This window comes from Dromiciops gliroides, chromosome 1 (genome assembly GCF_019393635.1).
Source record: "Dromiciops gliroides isolate mDroGli1 chromosome 1, mDroGli1.pri, whole genome shotgun sequence".
NCBI classification, from domain to species: Eukaryota; Metazoa; Chordata; class Mammalia; order Microbiotheria; family Microbiotheriidae; genus Dromiciops; species Dromiciops gliroides.
Window position 1 is genome coordinate 577,837,855 of NC_057861.1, and position 26,655 is coordinate 577,864,509.

Consider the following 26,655-nt stretch of genomic DNA (forward strand, 5'->3'; position numbering starts at 1 on the left):
ACTTAAAAACTGGCTTTGACTAGCACATGCATTTTAGTAAAGGTAATATAAGTGCCTTTTACTCAGTTTCTCAAATGAATCTATGACCATATCAAGATGACTATTCCCTACAACGATGCAGATTGCAACCTGTCCATTCTGGATAATTCTGTTGCAGCCTGACTTGTCCAGATCATCCCATATATTTGTCACAGGTGATATGTCCAGAATTTGGAACCCTCCTTTCCTTCCTTCCTCACTTCCTCCCACCCTCCCTTCCACCATTCCTCCTTTCCTCCCATCTAGCCTTCCTCCCTTCCTTCCTTTCTCTCTCCCCTCCTTTCCTTTCTCCTTTCCCTCCTTTCCTCTTTTCCTTCCTTCATCCCTTCCTCTCTGTCCCTCTCTCCCTTTCTTTTTCTCTCCCTCCATCCTTCCTTCCTTTCTCCCTCCATTGTTTATCTTTTGCACTTGCCATGTGACCATCCCATTTTCTTTTTCACTATTCTTTTTGGGGGGGGGGGGCTGAGATTCAAACTCACCCTAAATACCCATTAGGTGTTTTTTAAAGCTTGTTGCCTTGTCAGAAATTTTGCTGCTTGGCCTATCCACAAAAATGCCTCTCTTCCTTGAAATCCATCTAGGACACTTGTAGTCTCCCAAGCCCCTGCCGATAGCTCAGTTTCCTTAAAGGTGTCATTGCTTCTAAACCCACAAACTTTGGCTTAAGACAACTATTTTTTTTTTAATCAACAGCTTTTCTTTTACAACACTGTTTCCTCCCCCTGTTTCCTTCAATTCTTTCTCATCTTTTTTTCCTCTTTATGTCTGTTTTTCTTTGTCTTATATCCTGTTTGGGAATGGGCTCTAATTAAGTGTCTGGGACTTGATTGGACAGTAAGAGGGAAAACCAGGAAAATGGATTTAATGCTATAAGCTATGTTAAAAGCACAGGTGATGCTGTTAAGCCAGATCACTGAATTACGAAACAAATCCTCCAGTGGTTTCGGTTTCCATGTAATTTTGGACTCACTGGGGTTGGATTTTCTTATTTGTCACAGGCAAACAGGAATGATAATCTATATGTCACACATAAGATGGTAGAGTTATCTTACTTTACAATTTATAAAATATATTTAGGTTGTCAACTGCTATTTACTTAAAAAGTCAAGAACATTAATTGATGCAAGCAAACCAAATCACTTTTCATATTCAATCTGTCTTATGTTATAAATGTAGGTGAGGAAGGGGGAGTCCATTTTTTCTTATATTTTTAGAATGAATAATCTTAAGAGAAAATAATAAACTTCTAAGGCAGTTATGAATAAGAAGTTATAAATAGCCAATAGATTTTTGTATGAAGAAACTGATTTACCTGATGTAATACTAGGCATGTTTTTCTAAATATTTATTGATGATGAAAGTTCCTAAATATAGCATATCAAGTTATGTGTATACAGTGATAAACAATTTCCAGTATTGATTTTTGTACTAATGCAATTTACTTCTCATTTTGTTCCATCTGTTATCTGTAGTCTAATGATTAATAGTGTTTATGTGAAGCCCAAAATTTACATGACGTTCACTACATTGCTACTACTCTCCATGAAGACGGCTATCCTTGGATTAATTTTCCAGCCAAGAGGTTCGGATTAGCTCAGCATGCAATATCTTGGTTAGCCACCAGGTGGCTTTTTATTTGCTATACTGGTCCCTGGTCTCTGGTTAGTTTCTGGTGGATGCAACTTTTTTTCTTTTTCTTTTTCAAGCTGATTGAAGTGTCCTTTATATGAATACGTGGCAGGAGCCTTGCTCTCCCCATTGCTTAGCTTTTATGCTTATCCCAGAAGTGGCTTAAAAACCCAATTCTGCTGACCAGGTTCTAGTTTATTTTAAGAGATGAAATAGCACATTAATCAACTATTCAAATATAAAATCTATTATAGAAGACTTGTTGCCCCCATCCCCTTAGTAGCATTTCCTCTCTCAAGTCATTTCCCATAACATCTATAGATTGAGATACTTAATAGCCAAAGTATTAAATTAAAAGGAAAATAGAGGGGCAGCTAGGTGGTGGAGTGAATAAAGCACCAGACCTGGATTCAGGAGGACCTGAGTTCAAATCCAGCCTCAGACACTTGATACTTACTAGTTGTGGGACCCTGGGAAATTTACTTAACCCTCATTGCCCTGCAAAAACATAAATAAATAGATGATAGATAGATAGATAAAAAATAAATAAATTGAAAATAGATAAAGAGACTATCTTGTTATAGTTTTTCTGGTTTTCTCCTAGATATTCTATACAGATAGGGAGTCCCCACCAGAAGACTTCACATTTAAGGCAAATAAAAAAGGAAAGGGGGAGGGGCTGTCCGCTTTATCCTATCTCAGACTCATGAATAAAGAAATCTAGGAGTGATGAGAATTAGCCCTAGCTCACTATCTGGTGTACAGGATGCAGAATAGTTCAGAATTCTTATTAGCTTCTGGGTGGGGATGGTATGGTATTTAAATCATACAATGTGGTCGACGACAGTTGAGTCTCTTGTCTGAATGAGGAGAAGAAGGGAAGAGGATTAAAGAGAGAATAGTTTTCATTCTTTTGTTTAGTAACTTGTCTGAGAGAGGTCTTTTGTGATCTCAGGGAATCCTAACTTCCCAAGTCCTTTCTCTTAAACAGTAGTTAATGACAAATTTGTTTCTAGGGAGGGATTGTAGGATTTTGCTAATCTAGATTTGGGGGAAAAATAGAAATTGAAAAAAAATCAATACTGAAAATAAGTCCTCTTGGGCATCAAAAATTTTCCATGTACTGTGTACTATGTATTTATATAAATAATTGACAACACCATAACTATATTGAAGTGACAAGAATCTGATTTCTCCCAATGAAGGGGTTTCCCCTGCCAATGCAGATTAATACCTACTTTGCAATTTATATCCTTAATTCTGTTCCTTGGGGACGTGAATGTTAAGTGACTTGGCCAGGGTCACACAGCTTATTTGGAGTAAGGCCAGGTCTATTCACTGTGGTACAGTGCTATTATTACCACTTCCACCTCTACCTCCAACTACTGGTTAGCATTTACATAATGTTTTGTGGTTTGCAAAATGCTTCTCGTAATTTTTATCTTACTTGATCCTCACAGAAATCCAGTGAGGAAAGTTCTATTATTACCCACATATTACAGATGAAGAAATAGAGGCTGAAAGAAATTAAGTGATTTGTTCAGAGTCATATGGTGCTTATTAAAATGTCTGAGGTAGGATTTAAACTCATGTCTTCTTCATGCAAAGACCTTTTCTGAACCTACCATGCCTTTACTATTTATATGAATGGTAATGTAAGCTATGATATAGTGAAAAGAGCACTGAACTTAAGTTTTAACAATTGGGTTTGCTAACCCAATGTGACTTTGGGCAAGTCAGTTATTTTGTTCCTCAGTTTCCTTGTGTATAAAATTAAGATAATGCAATTTCCTTTCCCATCTCCTAGGATAGTTGTAAGGATCAAAAGAGATGATGTATGTGAACCTGCTTTGTAAACATTAACACATTATACAAATGTAAGATGTTGTAAATAATTCTAAGCTATGGATTTGATTCAGACTGCGCACTGAACCTAGAGCCACAGATAGGAGTATTTGAATCTTAGCCCTGCCTCTCACTACCTGTCCTTGTGACTTTGCACAGGTTTCTTTGGGCCAGAGTTTTCTCATCTGTAAAATGGCAGCATGTTAATAGAAAAAAAAATTTGCCTGAGGTTTCTTTTAGCTCTGAATTTATGTTCCTAAGGACCTTAGTGTTTAGGGTCATGCCAAGTGATCTGTGATTTCTTTTTCCCATGAATTCACTTCAGTGTTTTCCAGGCCAAGAAGTGTTATATTTTTCATGGTTCCTTATCTTCTGTTACTTTCTTTAACTTTTGGCTAATTATTAAGTCCTGGAAATAAGCTTACATCTCTGACTTTTGGCCAAAGAAAACCAAAAACCTTGTCATTTGAGTTTTAACGTTGTCCACTGGCTTTTCACTCAGGCAGACCCCATACAGTCAACTTCTCTTATGTGCCGTAGTAAGAAAATGGGGTGTTCAAGCTAATCAGGTATCCTGATTAATAGAGACTAACCAACCCACAGAGCCGGGGAGAGATCACCAAGTTTCAAAGAAAGCAAAATATACTCTACACTAGTACTTTGTCAAGCACAGTTTGATGTTTCTTTGATGGAATAATCCCTTTAGAATTCTCAGCTCTGCTGGTCTGGTTGATGTGCAGAAGTATCAGTTTTGTTGTTCAGTCTTTTTCAGTTGTGTCTAACTCTTGGCAAAGATACTGGAGTAGTTTGTTATTTCCTTCTCCAGCTCATTTTACCAATGAGGAAACAGGCCAACACGGTTAAATGACTTGCCCAGGCTCACACAGTTAGTTGGTATCTGAGGCCAGATTTGAACTCATGAAGATGTCTTCCTGACTCCAGGCCTGGCATTCTATCCATGGGGCCACCTAGCTGCCTGAACTGAAATTGAGGAACTTTATGGAATAAGAACCAAGCTGGTTTTTGTTGTACAAGACTTTACATGAAGACCTTGGAGATTAAAGGCAGCTGAAAAGATCCTTGTGATTAGAAAGAAAAAAAGAAAAGCAAATGAATGAGTGGTGAAAATGTTAGGAAAATGATAGGAAACATAGATATTGATAATGAGAGTCACTCAGAACAGGAATTGCTATACAGTTCTAGAGAATTACCAAATTTAAGGGAATAGAGAATAGACCTCTGATTTTGTTTATGTAAGTCAGGCACTTCTGTAACATATCCGTCAAATATGTAACTTACCTGTCAGATTTATCTTCCTAAAGTGCAGATCTGTGCTTATCACATTTTCCTTCCCCGGCCCCCCCCCCCCCCCGCCATAATCCAATAAATTCTAGGGGATATAAATTCTACAAATATATAAATTGTCATCTCCAGGATCAAGTATAAAATCCTCTGTTTGGGATTCAAAGACCTTTATAACCTGGCCTACTCAGACTATTTCAATCTTCTTATATCTTACTCCATCCCCCCACTCCTTTCTCCACATACTCTGCAATCAAGTGACTGGCCTTTTTTTTTTTTTTCCTGTTCTTTGCATAAAACACTGTCAACCTGAAATGTAATGAATCAATAAGCTGAGAGTGTTGAGATTATCTACAAAATAATCAGAGCCTGGAATCAACAGTCCGATCAACCTCAGGCAGTTCATTGGCCTGGGATTGGAAACCAGGTCAAGATCAGTCAGTTCTTAAGTAAGTTGTGTTTGTCAATATATTTTCACTTGTCCCCCATGCCTGGAATTCGCTCCCTCCTAAAATCTGCCTCTTTGACTCCTTGGCTTCCTTCAAGTCTCAGCTAAAATCTCACCTTCTACAAGAATCCTTTCCTGATTGCTTTTAATGCTAAAGCCTTCTTTATATGACTATCTTCAATTTTCCTGTCTTTATTCTGGTTGTACATAGTTATTTCTGTGTTTTCTCTCTTATTATACTGTGAACTTCATGAGTCCAGGAGCTGTTTTTTGCCTTTGTATCAGTTCAGTGTATATATTAAGAGCTTAATAAATGCTTATCAATTTACATATTCATAAATCAGGGGTTCTTAACCTCTGGGGACCATGAACTTTAAAAATATTGTGATACCAGCATTTGAATATAATCAGTTTCCTTTATTAACCCTATGTGCTTAAAATCATTTTGAGAAGGGATCGCCAGAGGTCCATGAAACAAAAAAGGTTTAAGAACTTAGAAAGTTAACCAGAGCACTCAGAGGATGGAGATAGGTGACTTGTTCAGGGGTCACACAGCTGACCTGTGTCAGAAGTTGAAGTTGAACCCAGGTGGTTTCAAGGAGACCAGCTATATTATATCCAGTATACTTTACTGCCAATTTTAAAAAGATACAACTTCTGCCATAAAAAAATTTTGGTTCAGGGTCCTTGTTGAACAGATACTATGCAACATGCTTAGCTGTCTCAAAGTCATAATGTGGCATAAGATCAGATTGTTATACTTGATGTGATCATTGAAGCATTCAATTACAGGAGTAAGTTTAGCAAAATACGAAGGCTTTGTATTTTAATCTTTTATCAAAAGTTTTGCATTTTCATTCTTTGTTTTCTTTTGATGCTGGACCTAAGTTTTTCCCTCTGCCCAGGTAAGAAATGGGTTAAAACATAAACTGTAGAAACATTAGATGACGTGTACTATTCATGTTTCAAAATATCTATTATTCAGGGGCAGCTAGGTGGCACAGTGGATAGAGCACCGGCCCAGGAGTACCTGAGTTCAAATCCAGCCTCAGACACTTGACACTTACTAGCTGTGTGACCCTGGGCAAGTCACTTAACCCCAATCGCCTCACCAAAAAACCAAAAACAAACAAAAAAACCTATTACTTCATCCTCCACTGACAGATTATAGCCCTCTACATTTTGGTAATAATAATAATAATAATAATAATAATAATAATGAATAATAATAGTGTTTTCATATTAATGGTATTGAAGATTACTAGTATTTTGATGCCTATCTTTGATGGCAGGCACTTTCTCTAGAGGAGCATATCACCATGGATCTTATGATTTTCTGGGCAGTTCTTACTCACTTTCTCCCCTGAATCCTACAAGCAGGATGCATCCAGTATACTGTCAATCTCTCTCCGGATTGTTGTGAACATGTTGTAAGCTCTCTGTTGTTTCCCTTGACACCTAAAACATTGATATGTTGTTGGATCCACCTTCTCCCTCAGATCATGTTTCCTTGAAATCTTTTTGTGCTATTTCTTATACTGAAGTCATTGTAGGTAAAAGGGTGCCTCGTGTGAGTCTTCCTTGTCCTAGGAAAATCACTAGCTAATGCTGAGATTCTTGGTGGTCCAGCATGTTCTCTTTTGTAGCTGTAGGAGATAACTGGGAGAATACTGGCATTAAAAAGATGAGTTTTGTGCTATAATGGAGCATTTGGGGATGACTGTTCAATTTCTTAAATGCAATATGGTCCCCTGCCTTCCTTCTGTTTGTTTAATTCTGGGTAGCTAATTTTCCATCTGCAGCATCTGTCCAAAGTAGAAGTACTGGCATACTAATGTGATGAGTTGCCTATAAAATTGCATGTGATAATCTGGGAAACTGTTATTTTTTTCTGTGTGCATTGTTAAGCTAATATATTTTGTAAGGTCATGAATCTTGTGCAGAAGACCCTGTAACATTAAGCCTTAATGAACTCATATGATATCAGTAGAAACAGGGGCATCTGGAGCACCCCTCAAAGCTATATGGAATCCTTTTTCTTTTTGGGTTCTGTATTAAGCAAGTTTTCTTCCTCTTTTAAGACTTGTATAAGCTTGCTTGTTGGAGTACAGTTGCAGAAAAATACACGATACTTTCAAATAGTAGTTAAAACTTGGAATGCTGTAGAATGGTAAAAGATCTGTTACTAAACTCACGTTTAGAGCCAGCTATGTGGTACAAGTAGATAGAATGCTGGATGTGGTATCAATAAGACCTGGGTTCAAATGTGGCTTCAGACATTGATCAGATGTGTGACATTTGGCAAGTTACTTTAACCTCTGCCTGACTCAGTTTCCTTAATTATAAAAATGGTCCTAGTAATAGTACTTCTCTCCTAGGGCTGTTGTGTGAGAGTCAAATGAGATAATATCTGTAAAGTATTTTGCAAACCTGAAAACATGCTGTAAGTGCTGGTAATTTTAACATGAAATACCCAGCCCCCCTTTACTTTTAGCCCCCTAGAAAACTGTTGTAGGTACTATCTATAGGAGAGTATAAAGCGACTTCCCAAGGTTACACATCCCATGATGAGAACCAACATTTGAACCCTGGTTTTGTGTCTATACCACACTGTAATTCATGACTTGATGTGGTCAAATTATTTTTAAACATTTTATGAACTGATATCCAACCTCATGCTCTCTTCTATCTTTGTTTTCCTTATATAGTTTACTTATTTGTGCACATGTTGTGTTCCTTCAGTACAATCTAAGCTTCCTGAGGGCAGATGCTGTTTCCACTGTTTTGTATACATCGGGCATGTAATAAGCATTTGTTAAAATGAATTGAATTGAACTCCATCTCTAGCTGCCTTTTATCCTTTTGTGTTTGCAGGGAGATAATAAGAAGTTAGTTGGGTTAAAGTGTGAAAGACACAAAACCAGATATTTTTCTTCAAAAACAGTCTAGCTTATTATTTTTGAATAGAGCATCTGTTGTTTGTTCTGGATTTGGGCAGTCTCTCTTCATCACTGAGCATCCTGGTTTTGTCTCTACCCTGTCTCTACCCTGTCCCTTCAGAAGACATAGATAAACTAGAAACAATGGAAAAGAACAGCAACAAAAATGATGAATGTCTTGGAGAAAAGGAAAATAACAGTCTCTATAAATATTTGAAAGGTAATATAAGATGGAGGGAGGGATTATTTACAGGGATGGAGTTCAGCTTGACAGGGAACAAAAGCTCACATCTGAAAGTAGGTGAAAAATTGGTCAAAACTGAAAGAAAAAAACAAAACAAAACCCTGTGCCTGTGAGAAGGGCAATTAGGCAAGGGCATGAGATTCTCTTCATTTGTTGTGCTGTTGAGAGCAGGGTAGAAAGCCCATTGTAAAGGACTGGCCAGGAATGCTACTTCGATAACTGGCCCTGGAGGAGTTGGGAGCAGTTTCTGTTCCTGTCTCCCCATCGAGGACAAATAAGAAAGTAGACATGATCTGCCCTTGTCCTTTTCCCACCTAGTGAAGGCCCGGCTTTGTTTCCCAACCCTTCCTTGTGCTGTACTTTCAGAGATAATTTGTGAAAGGAGTTCCCAGATTACAAGAGAGAATGATTACTTACATCTCTTTCCTTGGGGGGGGGGGGTTCCAGAAGACTATGTTTTCAGAGATGTGATTTCTCACTTTGGGAGTAGTCACTTTGTTAGTAGTACCTCCAAATCCTACCTTGATATGCCATATTTCAGGCTTCTTGGTATATATAAAAAAGGTAATAACATAATAACCAGAAATAATCAGTAAGCATTTATTAAGTGCCAGGCACCTGTCCCAATCTCTGAGGTAGTTTTAAGTGGTGCAATGAAAAGAGTGGTGGAATTGGAGTTCAAGAAGACTTCTTAAAAAAATTATTAAGTACCTACTATGTGCCAAGAACTATGCTAAATCTAGGGATGCAGAGAATGGCAAAAGGTAAATGACAGTTCCTGACCCTGAGAATCTTACAATCTGACGGGGAATACAGTCTGCAAATAGCTATGCACAAATAAGTTTTATAGAAGATAAAGAAGGGGGAAGCCAGGTGGCACAGTGAATAAAACACTGGATTTAGGAGGACCTGAGTTCAAATCTGGACTCAGACACTTGACATTTACTAGCTGTGTGACTCTCGGCAAGTCACTTAACCCTCATTGCCCTGACCCCCCCCCATTGCCCTGACCCCCCCCCCCCAAAAGAAAAAAGAAAAATAAGAAATGACCAATGGAGGGAAGGTATTCAAATTAAGAGTGATTGGGAAAGGCTCATTGTAGAAAGTGAGATTTTTGAAGGATGCCAACAAAGCCAGAAGGCAGAGGTGAGGAGGGAGATCATTTCGGGTAAGGGGGATAGCCAGAGTAAATTCCCAGAGTCAAGAGATAGAGAGAAGGGCAGCTGGTTGGCCCAGTGGAGTGCTGAGTCAGGAAGACCTGAGTTAAATCTAGCCTCAAACACTATCAGTGTGACCTAAGCAAGTCACTTAACCGTCTTTGCCACAGTTTCCTCCTCTATAAAATGAGCTGGAGAAGAAAATGGCAAAATCACTTTTGTATCTTTGCCAAGAAAATCCAAATGGGGTCACAACTGAAAAATGACTGAACAGCAACTCCACTCCTTTTACAGATGCTTATGACAATTTCCATCCCGTTTAGTAGACAGTTTCATAAGTTATTGTGACCTAAAATCCTCAGTCACCCACAATTTTCCAGCGATGAGACTGTGAACTTAGCTGGGCTAGTCCACAAAACTTCAGTAAACATTTATTAAGTACCTACTGTATGCAAGGACTATATTGTTGGAGGCATTCAGTTTGGTTAGAGCTTTAGTTCTGAAGGAATGAGGGCTGTCAAAGTACTATGTATTTTGGATATTGGTGGCCCATTCAGCTAAAAACCCGATATTGCCATTTCTAGTGTTGGAATTTATGGAATACTAAATCCCTTTAATATATGTTAAAGTAACAGTGGTAATTTTTGTTGTTCAGTTGTGTTCGACTCTTCATGACCCCATTTGGGATTTGCTTGGTAAAGATACTGTAGTGGTTTGTCAATTTTTAAGCTCATTTTATAGATGAGGAAACTGAGGCAAATAGCACGAAGTAAAGGTCATATAGCTAGTAAGTGTTATCTTCCTGACTCCAGCCCCAGCACACTATGCACTGTGCTAATTAGCTGCCCTATCCCCATTTTACAATTGTGGAGGCTGAGGCAGGGTCACACACCAGTAAGTATCAAAGGCAAGATTTGAACTAGTCTCCTAATTCTGGACCCTTTCTAAAGGACCACAAGCTGAGGCTTTTAGATTTTTTTCAATTCATTCCCCAAAGGTGCAACGTGGCCATCTTTTTATTATCATGAGGTTATACCAATTATAGTAATTTCTTTGATAATCTGGTATTTTCTCACAAAGATCTGAGGAAGGTTACAGTGGTGAGGCAGCTGCGGGAAATTGATGTTGCAGAAATGGCCATGTCATTTTTCCCTGGAAGGGACAAACCTAGAAATATAAACATAGTGAAGAATGGGCCTAAGCTGGTCATTTAGAGCCCTGTTTACTCTGTAACAATGCATCGTGTAGCTTGCTCCTGAAAAAATAATATCCTAGAAAGCAAGCTGTTTATGCCAGAAGTTTTCATTTCTGCATTTTGTTTTGTTAATGCAGAAGTATAGAGTGATGAGGACCATGAAATATTTTATTCTAATGTATTAGATCCACACGCCCTCCCAAAGTTGCATGCATTTTTAAAAAATATTTTTTATTTCTGTGACCATGTTGCTGTTCTCTTTTGAGTGGTCCCTTGTGAATTCCTACTATAAGCTCACTCCCTGTATTATTTTTAGTGTAAGCTATAATGATTTTATCCTGATCATATTTCTCCCCAAGGTCTCCTATCTCAGTTACTTGCAAATCTACTCCTCCCCTCTCATGTTCTCTTTGATCTCTTATAATTGGCTTAAAGCCTTCTATATTTAATCTACATTGACTCTGTTTCTCTTCTTCTTTTATGCTCCTTTAGTCCCTTCAGACTTTAATAGTCTTTTTCTTCATAGTGTTTTGTAGATTTTTCTTAAATTATTATATTCCCTGTCTCACTGTTACCTTATCTATCTATCTGGTTTATTTTAGCTATTAATGTAGATCTGTAACATTTTTGTTTTGACTTGCTATAATTCAAGCCTACACATTCTTTTGGGTTAGTTTCATGGTTGTGTGTGTGTGTGTGTATACAAATGTATATATACACACACACACACACACACACACACACACTCTCACAAGGAAGTTTCTAGCTGAACTTCCAGTGAACATATGCATATGTGAATAAGATATAAAATGGTCCATATTACCTTTATTAGAGAGAAATCATGAGTAAGCATGAACATTCAGTCTCTTTATGATAAGCAGTTTAAAAATTATGATACTTACACATTGCTTAGAAATACATTTCTTTTTCCTTGATTTTTTTTTTGGTGAATCCCCTTACACAAGAGCATCTTTAATAGTATTTTCACTGTTTTAAATTTTGATAGCTCTGAAATCCTCACACCATAACATTTTTCTGTGGATGCTCACTTTCAGTTTCTTCATGCCATTGTCCCAAAAAGTCGCTGATAGAGTTTTCCTTCCTTCCTTCCTTCCTTCCAGATTTATTGCCACTTTTTAGGGGTATAATTTTAAAACTTTGATTGCCTTATTATCTAATCCCCAGTATTGTAACTTTATACATAGTTCCTTAAGCTCCTAAATTTGTTATATGTCCCTTTCTGTAGTGATTTCTGAGTGGACTTCCTATTGAAAGTCTACTCTTTATATAGTTTTCTTTGAACTTAAAATGGAAAGTATGTAAAAGTATTATACTTAAATAATTTATTGTGAAGGGAAAACGTGGAATAGGAAACAAACATAACAAGTGAAACTGATAAAAAATTAGGTTTCATAAACATAGGAAAGTGTTGATAAATGTCCTTGCAGTATCAAATATTAAAAGCTGAATGAAAACAGAACAGATCACAATTTAGGAGGTAAGAAACTGAAAAAGGAGAACACGTTTGATTGGCATAGTGAATAGAGCCCTAAACCTTGAGTTGGAAAGACCTGAATTCAAATTGAGTCTTAGATACTTACTAGCTGAGTGACTGGTCGAGTCACTTAACCTCTGTCTGCCTCACTTTCTTCATTTGTAAAATGGGGATAATTGTATCACCTACCTCCCAGGGTTGTGAGGATAAAAATGAGGTAATGAGATTTGTGAAGTACCTTGTAAACTTTAAAATGCTATTAGTTGTTATTATTGTAGTAGAAAGAATGCCAGGTCTGGGGTCAGAGAACCCGGGTTCATACATTGGCTCTGAATTGCCTTTGTGACCTTGAAGACACATGTTTGAGGCCTTAATTTCCTTTTGTGTAAAATGGTAGCATTAAAAACTTCTGGGGACTTTTTGGCTGACTTCAAGTCTATACCTTTGAAGAAATAAAATCTTGAATTCTTCCTCTCCAAGGTGATTTCAGTTATTGGGGAAAAGTACTGTGGTTATTCAGCTTGTAGGGGGAAAAACTAGGGAGGAGGATTGAAGAATGATGCTAAACTTAGCGAAATTCTGGTGACCAGTATCTTTGTCTTTCCCCTGAAGCCAGATTCAGGTAAATAGGTTTAATGAAGAATTGAAGGGTTTTTTTCTCCCTCTCTCTGTCTTGTCTGTCTCTCTCTGTGTCTCTGTCTCTTATTTCAGTTGACCCTGTAGACTCTAGTGGCTTTTAAATGTAGGTCAGATTCTCATCTATCTTGGATGGTTCATTTTTTACTTTTCATGGTTTCCTCCAACCCTAAAAGCCTGTAGCTTTATGAATATTGGAAATAATAGTAAGAAGTTACTACCTTTGAGAGGCAGCATAGTGTATTGGTTAGAGAGCCTCTTTACAACGAGAAAAACCTGGATTCAAGTTCTGCCATTTCACATACTGGCATTGTGACCATGGGGTGATTATTTAACCTCTCATTGCTCTAAAAGTTGCTTGATAGAGGTTGCTCCTTGTGACAGTGAAATCCCTATAGCTTTATATTAGCTATCAAAATAATTTGAAAGATTTTTAGGATTGAAATGAGATTAGAATCTGTCTGTGCTTATTTAATAGTCTATAAAATGTAATATAAAAGAAATTTGACACCCCCCATCTTGAGATGGGTATATTAGGATTTTCAAGTTCCTATTTCTTTTTGTTTTGTAGTACTGTTTTCATAGTCCTTTTGATAGTTTTAAAATTCAAATCACCAAATTTGTAACTTGTATTTTAGTAGGAGTATGCTTATGTTTTTGAGCTCAGATAATAAATAACTCTTGCCTCCTTGGATTTCTTCTTTTTTTATTGCTAAGTCTTTTCCCCCTTGATATTTAAATCAGCATTGTTCCTGCAATAGGATAAGCCTTGAGAAACATCGGTGAAGTTGGCATTTGACGTATTTGTGGATCATGCCAACCACTGCCCACAGACTTGGCAAACTTCTTCCAGAAGATAGGACTTATATTAGGCTTACAACTGTGTAATTTTTTATACAACTGATATGATACTGCTGGCCTCCGTGTAGGTTACAAGATGTACTGGATCAGCAGATTTTTCTGAAGTTCCAGGAGATCTGTTTTGAGAAGTACTAAGCTGAGATTGATATCAGCCCTCATTCTTTAGTGAAGATAGAGCACAAGGTTGATTTTCAAAGGACTCAGTTCTCTTAAGGCTCAGTAAAATAAATTGTTAGATGAGAAAAAGCTAGTTGGCTATGGTTACCTTTGTATTTTCCTTGTAAAGTACATGTCTGGTCATAAGTAATAATGATTTGGGTCAAGGGTTGCATCAGGTTTTCTGATGAACACTTAAGACATCTGGACTTTGTGATTTATTAACAGAATTGGTCACCCAAAGTTGTATTGAAGATTTAGATAGAAGTGAGGTCTCACAGAATTATAGAATTTCAGAATTGGAAAGGATCTCCAGTGACCATCTAGTTCAATCCATGGAGGTCATCTCTATTCATCCTGATGTCTTTCTTGCCACTGGACCCAGATGGCTCAGGAGGAAACACTGAGACTGGTGACTTTGCACAGCCCTGCCTCACTTAAATCCAGTTCACTGCAAGTCATGACATTACCTCCCTGATATCATAGTCCTTTTTGAGAAGGAAGGACAAACAACCAACATTCTGTAAGTAATAGCTGGGGACCCAAGTGGCCTGCTCCAGTTGGGCAATGCAACTCCTTCTTTCTTTTTTTCTTTTCCTTTTTTCTTTTGTCTCTTCCCTTTCCTTTCCCATTCCCTTACCCATTTCCCTTTTCCCCTCCCCTCCCCTTTTTCTCCCTCTTTCCATATAGGGAATCCTACCCCTTGGGGAAGCTAGGTGGTGAAGTTGGATAGAGCACTGGCCCTGAAGATGGAAGTACCTGAATTCAAATGTGACACTAACTAGCTGTGTGACTCTGGGCAAGTCACTTAACCCCGATTGCTTTAAACATCCAGGACCATCTCCAGTCATTCTGGTATATATCTTGCCACTGGACCCAGATGGCTCTGGAAGACAGAGTGAGGTTGATGACTTGCACAGCCTTCCCTCACTTAAATCCAGTTCACTGCAAGTCATGACGTGATGTCATGGTTCTCTTAGAGAACGGAGGACCTTATGTGCTGGATTTTTTCTAAGGATCTTTCCTTAAACCCAAATAACTCTGGCTCTCATTGATTGGCCAACAATAGGTCCCAGCTCAGGCCTTCATTTGGCCATTGTTTGGCTTCTCAATGGCTTAGAGTGGGTGTAAAAAGCAATTGTTTGTCTTTTGGCTGGAAACCCTAAGGATGTTCTCCACCCCCACCCCCACCCCCAACCCCATTTATTTATTTTTACTAGGTAGAAGAGGCCTCATTTCTTATTTAGCCTTAACCTCTGAATGGGTTTTGCCTCAGGCAAACTGAGACCAGGGAAAGACCTTAGCTTAAAAAGGCCAAGGTCTCTATTGCATGGGGCCATCTCTTGTCATCCTGATGTCTATCTTGCCTCTGGACCCAGATGGTTCTGAAGGAGACAGTGAGACTGGTGACTTTGCACAGCCATGCCTCCCTTAAATCCAATTCATTGCAAGTCATGACATCACCTCTCTGATGTCATGGTCCTCTTTGAGAAGGACAAAAACAATAAACAACAGCCAGAAGTTCAACCCATACATAAAAGGAATCCCTACAAGAAAAGAGTAATGTAGTTGACAAAGGGTTATCCAGTCTCTGCCTGAAGACCTCTGAAGAGGGGGAACCCATTAATCTCTCTCTTTTTTAAAGTAATAAAAATCTTTATTTATAGTTTTGAGTTCCAATTTTTATCCTTCCCTCCCTCCCTCCCCTCCCTCCTCCCTGAGGCGGTAAGCAATCAGATATGGGTTATACATGTATGATTATGTAAAACTACCGTATTAGTTATTTTGTACAAGAAAACTTGAATAAAAGAAAAAAAATGAAAGAAAGTGAAAAATACCATGCTTCCATCAATAGCAGTTCTTTTTTTGGAGGCAGATAGTATATTTCATCAGTAGTTCTTTGATATTGTCTTGGATCATTGTATTGTTGAGAATAGTTAAGTCATTCACAGCTCTTTATCAAACAATATGCTTGGTTCTGCTCACTCACCATACCCCATTATCTCTTGAAGTTGTCATGGGCATGACTCTGATTGTTAGAATTTTTTTAAATAACAGGAATAACATTTTCCCTTTTGCAAATTCCACTTCATTGATCTTGCTTATGTCTGTGACTCAAGCAATCAAAGCTTGCCCCTTCTCCACATGATAGACCTTCAGGTATTTGAAGATATCAATTATTTCCCCCTCCCTCTAGCCTTTTCTTCTTCAGATTGACCACATCCTGCTCCTCCAACCAATCTTTCTAAGATCTTGACTCAAGGCCCTCTACCATTCCGATTGCCCTCCTCTCGAAAGCCCTCTGGCTTATCAATATTCTGTTCAAATTATTTCACCAAGAACTGAACATGAAGCTGCAGATGAGGTCTGACAAGCACAGAGTCTAGAGGGATGATCAACTCCCTATTCTTGAGAACTTTGCTTCTCTTAATGCAGCTTGTGACTTCATTAGCCTATCTCACTTGTGAATCATATTGAATTTGTAGTTCACTAAACACTCAGTCTTTAAAACAACTGCTCCCTAAGCAGGCCCTCCGCCCCCATCTTGTACTTGTGCAGTTGTGGTTTTTTTTTTAATCAAGTGTAAGACTTTGCTTTTATGCCTGTTGGATTTCATTTCATTAGATTCATCTCAATTCTTTGGCCTGTGAAGGTGCTTGGATCTTGGCTCTGTCTTCCACTGTGCTAGTCTTCTCCCCCAACCTCCTGTGCTTTCAGATGAGACACTTGGTTCACATGATGTGCTACGGTTTTTCATTATCAGTCGAGCAGTCAATAGACTTTGAAGTGTCTATGATTACAGGAACTTTATTGTTTTTAATAAGATTCTTAGGATTTTTGGGAACTAGGTGATACAGTGGATATAGTGCTGAGTCTGGAGTCAGGAACACTCTTCTTCCTGAGTTCAAATCTAGCCTGTGAGACCTTGGGCAAGTCACTTAACTCTATTGGTCTCAGTTTCCTCATCTGTAAAATGAGCTAGAGAAGAAAATGGCAAACTACTTCAGCAGTTTTGTCAAGAATACCTGAAAAATACCTTAAGATTATTAAGAATACAATTATTACTAAGAATACAAAGACAAAAATCTCTTTCCCCAAGTATCTCTTACATTCTATCCGGGGGCGACATGTACAAATGTAAGTTGTTATTGTTGCTTGTCCTTTGTTCTCAAAGATGACTATGACATCAGGAAGGTGATGTCATGACTTACAGTGAATTAGATTTAAGTGAGGCAGGTCCTTTGGAAAATCATTCCCTTCCTCAAAAGTCTTCTGTGGCTCCCTATTATTTTAAAAGACATTAGTTTACATATTAAGTATATATTAATTACATGTTAACTATATATAATTAATTAATTTCAGGCCCACTTGTACATGCTGGTTCCAGCCTATCTTCTCATTCTTGTTTCACACTATTCCCCTTTTTGTTACTCGATGCTCCAGCCAAACTGGAGCTGTTTATAGATCTTGTCCTGCCCCTTCTGCTGCTCACTGTGCTTGAGTTACCATTCCCTGTACCACTGATGAACTGGAGCTGATATGTCTTTGAATAATGATTCTGTGCAGACCACTGGGGAGCCCAGGGTGTCTTAGGCTAGGAAAAGGATGTAAAGATGCACATTCCTTTCTTACAATTGTTGGGTTCTACTTTTGGTTTCAGACCTCTATCTGTGTCTCTGTAAGATGCTTCACCAGAGTTTTGCCAGCATCAGTTTGATTTACACTGGGACTTTTGCTGCCCTTCTAGCTGTGATTGTAGCACACTCTCTTGCCTTGAGCTTCAGAAACCTTTGCCCTGGGCCCTCCTCTCCTTATTGGTTACTCCTCTACCTAGTAACACCATTTTAGGAAGGGCTCCCAACCCAATGTCCTTCCTCCCTGCTACCTGTTCCAGCCCCCCCTTGCCCGTGGTCTGCTGCCATTAAAACGTGAGTTACTTAAAGATAGGGATTGTATTTGTATTTGTATTTGTATTCCTGAGACTTAGCCTGGTACCAAGTACATTGTAAAGCTTTGACTTCATAAATGTTTTATCTAGCCCTGAGCCTTTGTCAATGTGCTGACCACACTAACTTACTCCTAGGGCCTCCTCTTGCTTCTTCCAGAAACAAAAGATCACTCTCCACTCAGTGTCTTATTTATAACTTTGTCTTTTTCTTTCCCTCAGAATCTAACAATGGCTAGCAGTAAAATTTCTTCACAGAACCCCTCTTGCCATTGGGGGAAGACTAGAAGTCCAAGGTTTTTTTTGGGGGGGAGGGAAGACTGATCTAGCAGAATGTCCAGTGGTTAGAGGGAATCTCTTAGGGAAGATAAGAACATGATGCAAAGATTTCCATCTGGAAGGGCCTCAGAGTTCTCTCCTTTTACAAGTAACAAAACTGACTTGCCCAAAGGTTGTAATTTGTTCAAGGTCATATGTAAGATGAGAGGATTTGATTCAGTGGCCTCTGAGTTCCCTTCTGGCTCAAAAATCAAGATCCTAAATAATGATTGATACAAAGTGGAAATAAAAATAAGCCTAATTCAGTCAAAATCCTGGGGATACCAGATAAATAGCTAGGGGGTGCAGTGGATAGAACACTGTACCTACAGTCGGAAAGATCTGATTTCAAATCCAACCTCATCAGACACTAGCTTTGTGACCCTGTCTGCCTCAGCATCTGTAAAATGGGATGATACTTCCCAGGGCTGTTGTAGGGGATAAAATGAGATCAAAGTGTGTCTGTTACCACTCCCTCTTTTGCTGTTAGGTCAGTGATATAACTAAAAGACAAAGGAGGGGGCAGCTAGGTGACAGTAGTGGATAAAGCACTGGCTCTGGATTCAGGAGTACCTGAGTTTAAATCCTGCCTCACTTGACACTTACTAGCTGTGTGACCCTGGGCAAGTCACTTAACCCCCATTGCCCCGCAAAAAAACCCCAAAAACCCCCAAAAAAACAAAGGAAAGGGATACAGATTCTTGATAGAGTCTCTCTGAATTAATTGAAAGTTAATTCTGTTTAATTTTCCTTTTGCCTTAAGGATGGTTCTCAACAGGTGGAACAAAACATTGTAGAAGTGGAATGGAAATGTTTTAATTGTTTACTATGTTCTAAACGCTGGAGATATCAAAGAAAAAGATCAAGATATTATTCCCTGACCCTGTCATTCACATTCTGATTGACAAAGACACATAAAGAAAGGCTGGTGTTCATGTTCAGCATGTGACAGATAGAAAGGCCAAGTAGTACTTAGGTTCTGACATGGAAGGTTCCAGGGCCAATGGCAAGTCCCCAATAAGCTTGTCAGGATCGATAGATTTTCTTCTCCCCAGAGGATAATGAGTTCAAGGATCAGAGAGGTTTGGGGATATTTCCAGTAGAATGGGCATCAACATCCAAATGATGTTGGGAATCCTGTACCTTGTAGGAGCTGGGTAGTGAGGGTTGGTTTGGGGACAGCAAAGGTCTGTGACTCTCACAATGGTTTAAGGTGGTGCTGATCTGTCTTCTGGTCAGCCATTGATGTAGAGGTAGGGGCAAAGTCCCCAGCCTCCCTCCTCTGCCCCCCCCCCAGGGGCTGCTGGTAAGGGCTGGCCTTCCAGTGGTGGGCTGGGCCCAGGAAGGGGTAGTTGATTTGGAATCCTCCTGACTAAATTATGTATTGTATGCTCTCATAGTGTACTTGTAATAAATCATGCCATACCTGTTAGACAATTTACTGGCAGCTTTTATCCATGCATTGAAAAGCAGTAAAGGTCAAAAAAGCTTCCTTCACAAATTTGATAAGATGGTGCAGTGAGCTGTGACGGCATAAAGTCCTAGAGGTCATAGACCAGGCTAGGAGAAATAATTATGCATGGTAATGGGTAATTACAGATAATGGCCTTTTGAGGGGTGGCAGAAAATACACAGCCCCATAGTCTTACCTAGAATGAACATTGAATAGCACATTAACTTTATGACAAGCTAAAAGTTCAGCACTGGCACAACAGCAGCCAAAAAATAAAATTCCTTTCTTGCTTAAGGGGAAATATTATGGAGTTCAGCTTCTAAAAGGCAGAATTGGGTGATAGGAAGAGGCAGTGAGGAGATGCGGGAAATTATTAAAAAGTGTACTTCTGGGGCAATGTCAGCATTACCCCCTTACCTGTGCTTGAATATGCATTAAAAATAAAGGGGGTACGGAAGTTGGATTTGTGTTTGACATTGACAGTAGCTCCGTTCTGATTGTGTGGTGACAGAAACATACTTTTCCCACATTTTCTGATTACGGCTTTAGGGAGTGATAGTGCACCAACTTCCTTCAAGGCTACTGTCTGATTTCAGAGAAGGCCAGGAGTTGAATCAACACAGTTTAGCAGTAAAACAAAGGATCCAGCCCTAGGAAAGGCCATGAGGTCTGACTTTTTTCAGTACCCAAGGTATAAATTTAAATCTGGGTCTTTTTTTTCTTTTTCTTTCTTTCTTTCTTTCTTTCTTTCTTTCTTTCTTTCTTTCTTTCTTTCTTTCTTTCTTTCTTTCTTTCTTTCTTTCTTTCTTTCTTTCTTTCTTTCGCTGAGTGGTAATCTTTTCTGTGGTGAGGCAGGTTACTTATGCTTTGATACTATTGATTACTTGGTTGAAAATCCTCAGGATCGAGAATATGGACAACTTACAAGATTCTTACTACTTAAGTGCTCCGTTTGGAGAGGGAGTTTCATCCCCTGGGAGTGCCTTCTCCCAGTGAAGTAACAGATCCAGTCCCTATCTTTTTCACCTCCTAAGATGATTACCTTTGTCTTGGCAAAGCATACACAGCAGTCCTCCTGGCCACCGGGATATCCCACATCTAGAGCATCTGTCCTTTGTATGCAAAGACAACTGAATCCTGCCATAAGTAGGATTATTGAGCTAGAGGTGGAAGGGACTTTAGACAAAATAGAAATTGCAGGTATGAACAAAAATTGGGGAATGGTTTAACAAGTTGAGGTATATGATTGTAATGCAATGTTGCTGTGCTATAAGAAATGATGAACTTGGGGGCAGCTAGGTGGCTCAGTGGATAAAGTACTGACCCTGGATTCAGGAGGACCTGAGATTAAATCCAGCCTCAGACACTTGCCATTTACTAGCTGTGTGTGACCTCAGGCAAGTCACTCAACCCTCATTGCCCCACAAAAAAAAAAAAAAAGAAATAAAGAAATGATGAGCTTGATGATCCTAGAAAAACAGGGACAAACTCACATGAAATCATGAGGAGTAAAATGGGCAGAACCAAGAGAACGCTGTATACGGTAACAGTAAGAACAACTCTAAGCAACGTTTTGACCACAAAGGACCTATGAAGGAAGATGCTATCTGCATCCAGAAAAAGAACTGATAAATAGACATATATAGAATGATTTTACATATATGTGTATATATATCTCATATACATATATATTCATACATACATACATATTTGTCTAATGGTAACCATCTCTAGGGTGGGAGGGAGAAGGAAGGGAAAAAGAATAATATATTTAAAAGGAATAGTACATAATAGATTTGCAGGTTTGTTGCAATCATCTTTTATGATAGTGTTATGGAAATGCTTGTTTTATTCTATAAATTAAAAATAAAATAACTAAAAATGAAAAACAACTTAGTGTTACTCTCATTTTACAGATGAGGAAACTGAGCTCAGAGAAATTATGTGGCTTGCCCAATATCACAGAGTCAGTCACATTAAGTTCTTAGTATGTGTTACTGTAATACACTGTGTATTACACTGGGGAGCTACAAAGAAGAAAGATCCAGTACCTGCCCTCAAGAAACTTATATGAGGGAGATAATGTGCAAAAATTGTGCGTTTACTATGCATACGTATATGTTCACATATATAATATTTATAAATAATATATGAAATATAATGAATATATTAAAGAGCATTTACTTATATATTATAGTATCTATTTACTATGTGTAGTATATATTAAATGGAAGGTAATCTCCATATAGAAAGTGGGATTTGAGCTAGTTCTTGACCAAAGCCAAGAACCAACAGGATGTGGAGTTGAGGAAGGAGAGCGTTGGAGGAGATAATCCAAACTAGGCCTCAGTTTCTAATGAGGGAGTTGGACTAGAATCTGTGATGTTCAGATTATTGAAAGAGGCAGTGGGAAATATGCAAAAGTAGATGAGAAATAGTACCTTTTTTCTGGAATTTACTGTCACTTGGCTTTTCTAGGTCTCAGTTTCCTAATCTATAAAATGAAGGGGTCAGACTAGGCCTTTCCAACTTTAAATCTATGATCCTGTATCCTCCTTCCTCTTGACCGAGAGGAACAGACTAGATGCAAAATGAAGCATATATTGTAAAATTTGGCCAATGTGTTCATTTTTGCTTAACTATGTTTCTGTTAAAATAAAGAGTTCTACTGGGCATCATGGGGCAGAGGGGAAGAGCTACTTATTGGTTTTTTTTGTTGTTGTTTGTTTGTTTGTTTTAGTTAGGCAGTTGGGGTTAAGTGACTTGCCCAGGGTCACACAGCTAGTAAGTGTTAAGTGTCTGAGGCCGGATTTGAACTCAGGTACTCCTGACTCCAGGGCCGGTGCTCTATCCACTGCGCCACCTAGCTGCCCCGAGAGCTACTTATTGTAAAGTTGCAAAGATTGAAAAGAAAGCTGTCAATTTATTGTTGTTTTTTTTTTAATTTTTGCAGGGCAATGAGGGTTAAGTGACTTGCCCAGGGTCACACAGCTAGTAAGTGTCAAGTGTCTGAGACCAGATTTGAACTCAGGTCCTCCTAAATCCAGGGCTGGTACTTTATCCACTGCACCACCTAGCTGCCCCTCAATTCATTGTTTAAAAAAAAAGTGTTGCCCAAATTGTCAAATGGAATCCAGTAAGTTGTTAATTTCATCATAGTTAGTTCTGGGTCTTTCTCATTGTTCATCTGCAGTGCCCATCCAAGATATGTGTATTTGTGACTACCTTATCCTTAGAGTAAAATGGGCAGATTTTGTTATTTTTTATGTACGTAGTTTCTCATGTCTGGATGACTAGGCCACTCTTTTGAGTAGTTATGAACCTTGTTGAGGAGGTTTTTGTACACTTCGGGGACTCAGTGCAGCCAACACAATAGGCTGCATGTATGAACCTAACCGTCTGTAGAGAACTTTGCCTAGGATGTACCTGTGCCAGTGGTGAGTGTTTCATTAGGCATCTAACCTTATGACAGTCAGGATCATTGACAACTGGCTTTGTGGTTGGTTGATTTCCAAGGAATTCTGTGTAATTTTCCTATGTGCATGGGAGACACCTTGTGGAGGAACACCTTTAAGATTATCATTTGTGGGGGCAGCTAGGTGGCTCAGTGGATAAAGCACCAGCCCTGGATTCAGGAGGACCTCAGTTCAAATCCGGCCTCAGATACTTGACACTTACTTACTTGACACTTAGCTGTGTGACCCTGGGCAAATCACTTAACCCTCATTGCCCCAGAAAAAAAAAGATTATAATTTGTGATACCACATCAAATACCTTTATAAAATCAAGAAGGAATAAACACTGAGAGATCTTGTATTCTTCTTACTGTTGAATCAATTAGATAAGTATGGAGATGTGGTCAGTTGAAAACAGGTATCTGTGAAATCTTGCCTTATTCCTTCTTAGGATTTCATCAGATACTATAGATACTTTTGTAGACCACCATGATAACTATTTTATATTCAAATACTGTGATTTCATCAATGCTGGCATCCCTTTCATCAGTATAGATTATAAGCGTTCTATGCTGGTCCAATGTCTGGTACATGGTCAGCACAATATATGCTTATTAATTGCCTTACTCTTGTCCAAGTCCTCTGATAAATTTGCCACTGGGAGGCCACCCCATGTTTTAGATGCCATCGTCACTTTCTCTTGTCATTTGAGGATATCAGCGCGATACAAGGGCAGTCCATTGGTTGTCTTCTTGAGCTCTTACTAGTTGATGGGTATGTCTTTTTTTTTACTTATTTATTACTTTAAATCCTCTATTCTGGCTCTCCATAATTCCTTTCTTTGAAGCCTGTTCCCAACCACCATGCACTTTTTCATTGCCTCCAGAGTGATGCTTATTTTCCATTTTAAAGAGTCTGTAGTTTTTTCTTGAATTTCAGTCCTACAACAATATTGGTAGACTTTTGATATTTTTAAAATGGTTGCTTATTTTAAGGAGAATTCAGGGTCATAAAAAACTTTGCTAGTTCTCTCCCCTCTTCCTGTTCAATTCTGTGTCCAATTTACTGTTACACAATAGATCTGGAAATCTGCAGGTACTATAGTACTATAGATATTGTAGTATCTTTTCAGAAAATATGTATAGTGTCCCACATGTCTCAGTGCAGTCTTAAGCTTTCAGATAGAGAGATATATAAAGATGCTGCAAATATATGCAAATGTGTATTTATATGAAAGGGGCGGCTAGGTGGTACAGTGGGTGGAGTGCTGGGCCTAGAGTCAGGAAGACTTATCTTCCTGAGTTCAAATCCAGCCTCAAGACATTTACTAGCTGTGTGACCCTGGGTAAGTCACTTAACCCTGTTGGCCTCAGTTTCCACATCTGTAAAATGAACTGGAGAAGGAAATAGCAAATTACTCCAGTATCTCTGCCAAGAAAACCCCAAATGGAGTCATGAATCAGATTGCAACAAATATTTCTGTGCACTAATGGAAAAAGTTTATGTTTTATAGAGATGAGAGAGATACATGAATTTAGAGTCATTAATGCCTTCTCTCTCTCTCTCTCTCTCTCTCTCTCTCTCTCTGTCTCTGGCAAGGCAGTTGAGGTTAAGTGACTTGCTGAAGGTCACACAGCTATTAAATATCAAGTGTATGAGGCTGGATTTGAACTCAGGTTCCCCTGATTCCAGGACTAGTGCTCAATCCACTGCATCACCTAGCCACCCCTATTAATGCCTTCTCAGTTGATGTTGGAGGAGAGTTGTGGATAATACTACTATCCATGATCTTGATCTCTTCCATTATTTTTATTCACAAAGACAGGAGGAAGAATCAGCATATTCTTTTTCCCCATTGACATTTCCTGAGTGCTGTTTTGAAGTATTTCAGTGTACCAAAGACATCTTCTTACCTGTTGCCATTGCTTTTCTCTCTGACTGGCTTCCTTATATTCTCATTTCTCTAGTTTTTCCCAGTTATTAGCTTCACTATGTTAATGTATACCTTGGGACCAATGCAGTTTATTTTCTCCTGTTACTCAAACAGCAGAAGGAAGGAGGAGGAGAAAATATTGTGATACTCCCTACACATAATTTTCTTGGTTAGGTATAGGGATGCATGAGGGAAAGTTGGGGGAGGAGTTTTATGGAAACTCGAATGTTATAGAAAAATGTTTTGGTGTTGTTTTTTTTTTTTTTTTTTACAGAGATGAAACCTGCACACTGCATTTTTAAAACCACTACAGAATTCTTTCCATCTACTCCTTTTTACCTTCTCTATATGCCTCTCTCTTTCTGTCTCTCCCTTGTCTCCTCCCCCCCTTCTCTTTCTTTCTCTCTTTCTGTCTTCTCCCTTTCCCTCTCTCCCTCTCTTTTTCTCTTGCTCCCTATCTCCCCCGGGCTAGAAGCAGCAATTACAGGCCTGGTCCTTCTAATGATATGTCTAGAATTTTTGTCCCACTCTGACCTGGGCTCCTTCACCCAACCTTGGACAATCTTCTCCTGCCCCCACCAGGGGCTCACCATTTGGTGCTGAACTTAGTACAGACACTTGGTCAGCTTTATTCATACTGCAACTCAGATCTCCCAGCTTCCTAGGGGATTACAAGTATGTGCCACTCATACCTGGCATATTTTATGCATTCAGTGTTATATGTTAATACTTAATTTACTATTTCAGGGATCTGTAATTTTATAAGTGGGAGTACTTCTCTGACCAATATAGATCACAGCCCTTCTGCAACTTGATAATTGGTCTTAGAGAGTTTTTGTGGTTATAAAAGCTGTTAACCTAAGAACAATCTGGTGATGAATCTCTCTTCATTTAACTAGCGTGGTCCTTGGACAGTGACATGTAACCCACAACCAGCTTGGTAGGACCTCTCCTTTCTCTCACATATCTAACCAGTTGATTAATTTCGCTGTTTCTACCTCCACAACATCTCTCTACCAAATAATAAGCTTTGTCCAGACTCCCTTCACTTTTCATCTAGTCTTACTGCAGTGGCCCCCTAACTGGTCATTTTGCCTTGAATTTCTTCCCTGCACAGGTTGGTGACAGCTAGATGGTACAGTGGATAGATCACTAGGCCTGGATTAAGGAAGATCTGAGTTCAAATCCAGGTTCACACTTACTGTGTGATCCTTGCCATGTCACTTAACCTGTTTGCATTGGTTTTCTTAGGACTTGGCTTACTAGGTTATTGTGAAGATCAAATAGATAATATTTGCAATGTGCACTTACTAAATGTTTATTTCTTTCCTTGTCTAATCCATCCTTTACATGCTGTCAAAGTGTTTATTCTTAAGTGTAGATCTGACCGTGTCACCCCCCTCCTCAGTAAATCCCAATGGCTCTTTGTTGCCTAGCTTTTAAAGTTCTTTGCACCTTCTCTTCAACCTTTCTGCCCAGTCTCTGTAATTCAGCCAGAGTGACCTTCAGTTCATTACCCTATGGTACTCCATCTCAGTCTCTGTGCCTTTGCCTTGGCCAACCCCACGTCTGGAATGTCCTCCCTCCTCACATCTATTGCCACT

The 26,655-nt window shown here is 38.9% G+C and overlaps 1 protein-coding gene across 2 annotated transcripts in view; it reads left to right on the plus strand.

The window, feature by feature from the left end:
• Window positions 1-26,655, plus strand: part of DMRT1 (doublesex and mab-3 related transcription factor 1) — a 144,745-nt gene that overhangs the window by 23,249 nt on the left and 94,841 nt on the right. Inside the window, exons 3-4 of one of the 2 annotated variants that reach the window (XM_043977578.1) lie at window positions 13,106-13,108; window positions 19,483-19,516. The exons of the other annotated variant lie outside the window; for it this stretch is intronic. Coding sequence (XP_043833513.1) covers window positions 13,106-13,108; window positions 19,483-19,516 — 37 coding nt within the window. The remainder of the gene's footprint in view (window positions 1-13,105; window positions 13,109-19,482; window positions 19,517-26,655) is intronic. 2 annotated transcript variants of the gene reach the window in all.